Genomic DNA, 2,779 nt, shown 5'->3' on the forward strand with positions numbered 1-2,779 from the left:
TTGGAAAGAGCTTTTTTGAGTTAATATTGGACTAATAATTATATCAATTATAATCTTAAATTTTAATAAATGTATTAATATATATCTTCTTTCAGATTTTATCGATCAATATCATGTAAAATTTATAATCAAGTCAATTAAACTTCTAAATTTTCATAAATCAATCAGTTTAAACTCTTCATTACGATTACTTTTAAAAATCATTCATGCATTAATTATTAAACATCTTAGACTTTCTTCAAATGTTAGTTTTACAAAATGAACAATTCTCGAAGGAAATTATGACCGAGAGTCTAAATTGATTAATTTATGAAAGTATACAAATTTAATTGATATATAAATACAAATTTCATATGAGATTTTTCCAAATGAAACGTTATAGAGGTTGTAAATTGATACACTTATAAATTTTTAAGGTTTAAATTGATACAATTATTAGTTTAGAATTTAAATAGATAGAAGTCATCAAGTTTTGAACTGTTACTCCCTCTCAAGAATGAGGCAAACAAGCCTAAATTGTGAAGAGCCTTTTCCCCTATCTAAAGATTTGAGAGATATTGCACAAATGAATAATTTTCTTTTATTTGGTTAGATGCAAGACTATCTCAAAGTTCAATTTCAAAAATGGGTACAAACCATACCCCTATAGCAAATTTTATCATATTATCTATAATTTAACAATTTTCTCATGCTTCAGTCTCTCTTCTCTGACAATGGACAGGCAGCTGCCTAACAGAAAAGACCTGGCCTTCCAGTTCCATCCTTTCTCCTATCAGATGCCCCCACAAATTTTGTTTAAAAAATGACCTTATGTTTGCATGGAGATCATTAATTTAACTTCATGTCATGTCAAGCCAAACTCTGCATCAACTTTGTCTTACTTTAACCATATAGAAATGACTGATGGAATAAATGAGCTCAGTTTCAGACACACCAACCAACTAACCAACAGCTTTTCAAGTGAATCATCAGAACACATATTACAGAAACAAGACTAAGTAATAAGAAAGTAGTTTTCAGTTTAACCTACAACAAACAAGAACACAAAACAGCTTCAACAACAAAAGCACAAAAAGCAAGCAAGAGATTTTTGTCCCAACTAGTAGTACTTGTAGAGCTGTTATGTTCCCATTGGTTCCAAGCTGGTTGTATGTTCTTACAATTTTCTTCACTCTCATTTCTTTCTCCACTGCTACTATTCAAACAATATGGTGTTTCATCAGAATGAACTGAGATATTATTCCTCTTCTCAATCCTTTCTCTTGAACACAGCCCATAATTCCCTCTTAAATCCAATCTTTTCCCAAGTTTTTTCACAAACCCATTTGAAAAAGAAAGCTCTCCACTTAATTGATTGTGGCTCAAGTTTAACAGATCCAAGTTTGGGAGTTTCCCCAATTCTTTTGGAATTCCCCCACTTAGATTGTTGTTGGCTAAAGACAGAGCAGTGAGGGTTTTCAAAGAAGAGAGTGAAGTGGGAATTGGACCTTCAATTCCACATTCTGATAGGCTTATTGATGTCAGCTTCTCAAGGCTTCCAATAAACAATGGCACCACAGAATTCAAAGGATTGTGATCTAATATCAAATACTCCAAATTCTTTAACCCTCCAAATGATTGAGGGATTGGCCCATTTATGAAGTTGTGGCTCAAGTCAAGCAAGACTAACTTCTTCAACATCCCTAAATTTAAGGGTATCTTCCCCTTAAGTTGATTTGAGCCCAAATCAATCTTTTGGAGGAGTTGCAATTGTCCTAAAGAAGAAGGTAACTCACCTTCAAGTGCATTCCAACTGAGGTCCAAAATGCTCAAACTTTTCAACCCACCAATGGATTGAGGAACTTCACCACTTAACTTGTTGTAACTAAGATCAAGCTGTTCCAAACACACCAACCCACCAATGGATTTTGGAATCTCCCCATTTAGATTGTTCTGAGAGAGACTTAGAACTCTTAAACTTGCTGCATTTCCCAAATTTGAAGGGATTTCCCCAGAAAGAGATGGATTGGATTGAAGAGCCACATGCTCCAAATAAGACAATGAATCAAACAGAGCAGGAAACAGAGCAACTGATGAAGATGTAAAACAGTTGAAGATTGAAAGTGATTTCAAGTAAGGGAGGTTAAGTAAGGAATGGGATAAATTAGCAGATATTTTGCAAGGTGGGTCTAGAATATCAGGGCCAATATGAATCTTAGTGACATGAAAGAAAGGAGGGGATTGACCAATTTCACATTTAACACCAGGCCATGGAGTGTCTGAACATGGCAAAGGGTGAGCTTGAGACCAATAAGGGTCATCTAAGAGAGAACCCATAACTTGAAATAGCCCCAAAAGCTCTTTCTCGTCCATTTCTTGAGTTGCAAAGGTGTTTGAAGAAAGGAGGAAAAATGCAAAAAGGAAAACAGAGAGGGAAGCCATGGAAGATGAAATTAGAAGTGGAATGGGGAGTTGGGTATTTGTGGGGAAAGGAAGAGGAAGAAGCTGTGTCAGTGAGGAAAAGGAAAGGTGTTTGTGGAAGGAAAATGTCAGCATGGGAAAGTGAAGTGAAAGGAAAGAAGAGAAAAGAGTTACTAATAGAGGAAATATTCGGGGAAAATGGGGTGTTTTTATATAAAAAAAAATGGAGAAGCTGTGTAAAATGATGGGACTTGGGCTACATCTTCAGAACCTGTTTGAAGCAGACAGAACAATGATGCCTAGGCAGCAGCAAAAAACAGAACAGACCTCCAATCTCTCTCTCTCTCTAGCTCTCTTTGGAAAACTATGTGTTTTTTAG

At 35.2% G+C, this 2,779-nt stretch overlaps 1 protein-coding gene across 1 annotated transcript; it reads right to left on the bottom strand.

Annotated features, from left to right (window-relative positions):
• Positions 1-862: 862 nt before the first annotated feature.
• LOC120069471 (uncharacterized) lies at positions 863-2,553 on the bottom strand. The gene has a single exon (XM_039021243.2). The coding sequence runs from the start codon at positions 2,533-2,535 to the stop codon at positions 1,027-1,029; it is 1,509 nt and encodes a 502-aa protein (XP_038877171.2). The 5' UTR covers positions 2,536-2,553; the 3' UTR covers positions 863-1,026.
• Positions 2,554-2,779: the final 226 nt, after the last annotated feature.

Source organism: Benincasa hispida, chromosome 8 (assembly GCF_027475165.1).
Source record: "Benincasa hispida cultivar pf3 chromosome 8, pf3_genome.v1.1, whole genome shotgun sequence".
Lineage (NCBI taxonomy): Eukaryota > Viridiplantae > Streptophyta > Magnoliopsida > Cucurbitales > Cucurbitaceae > Benincasa > Benincasa hispida.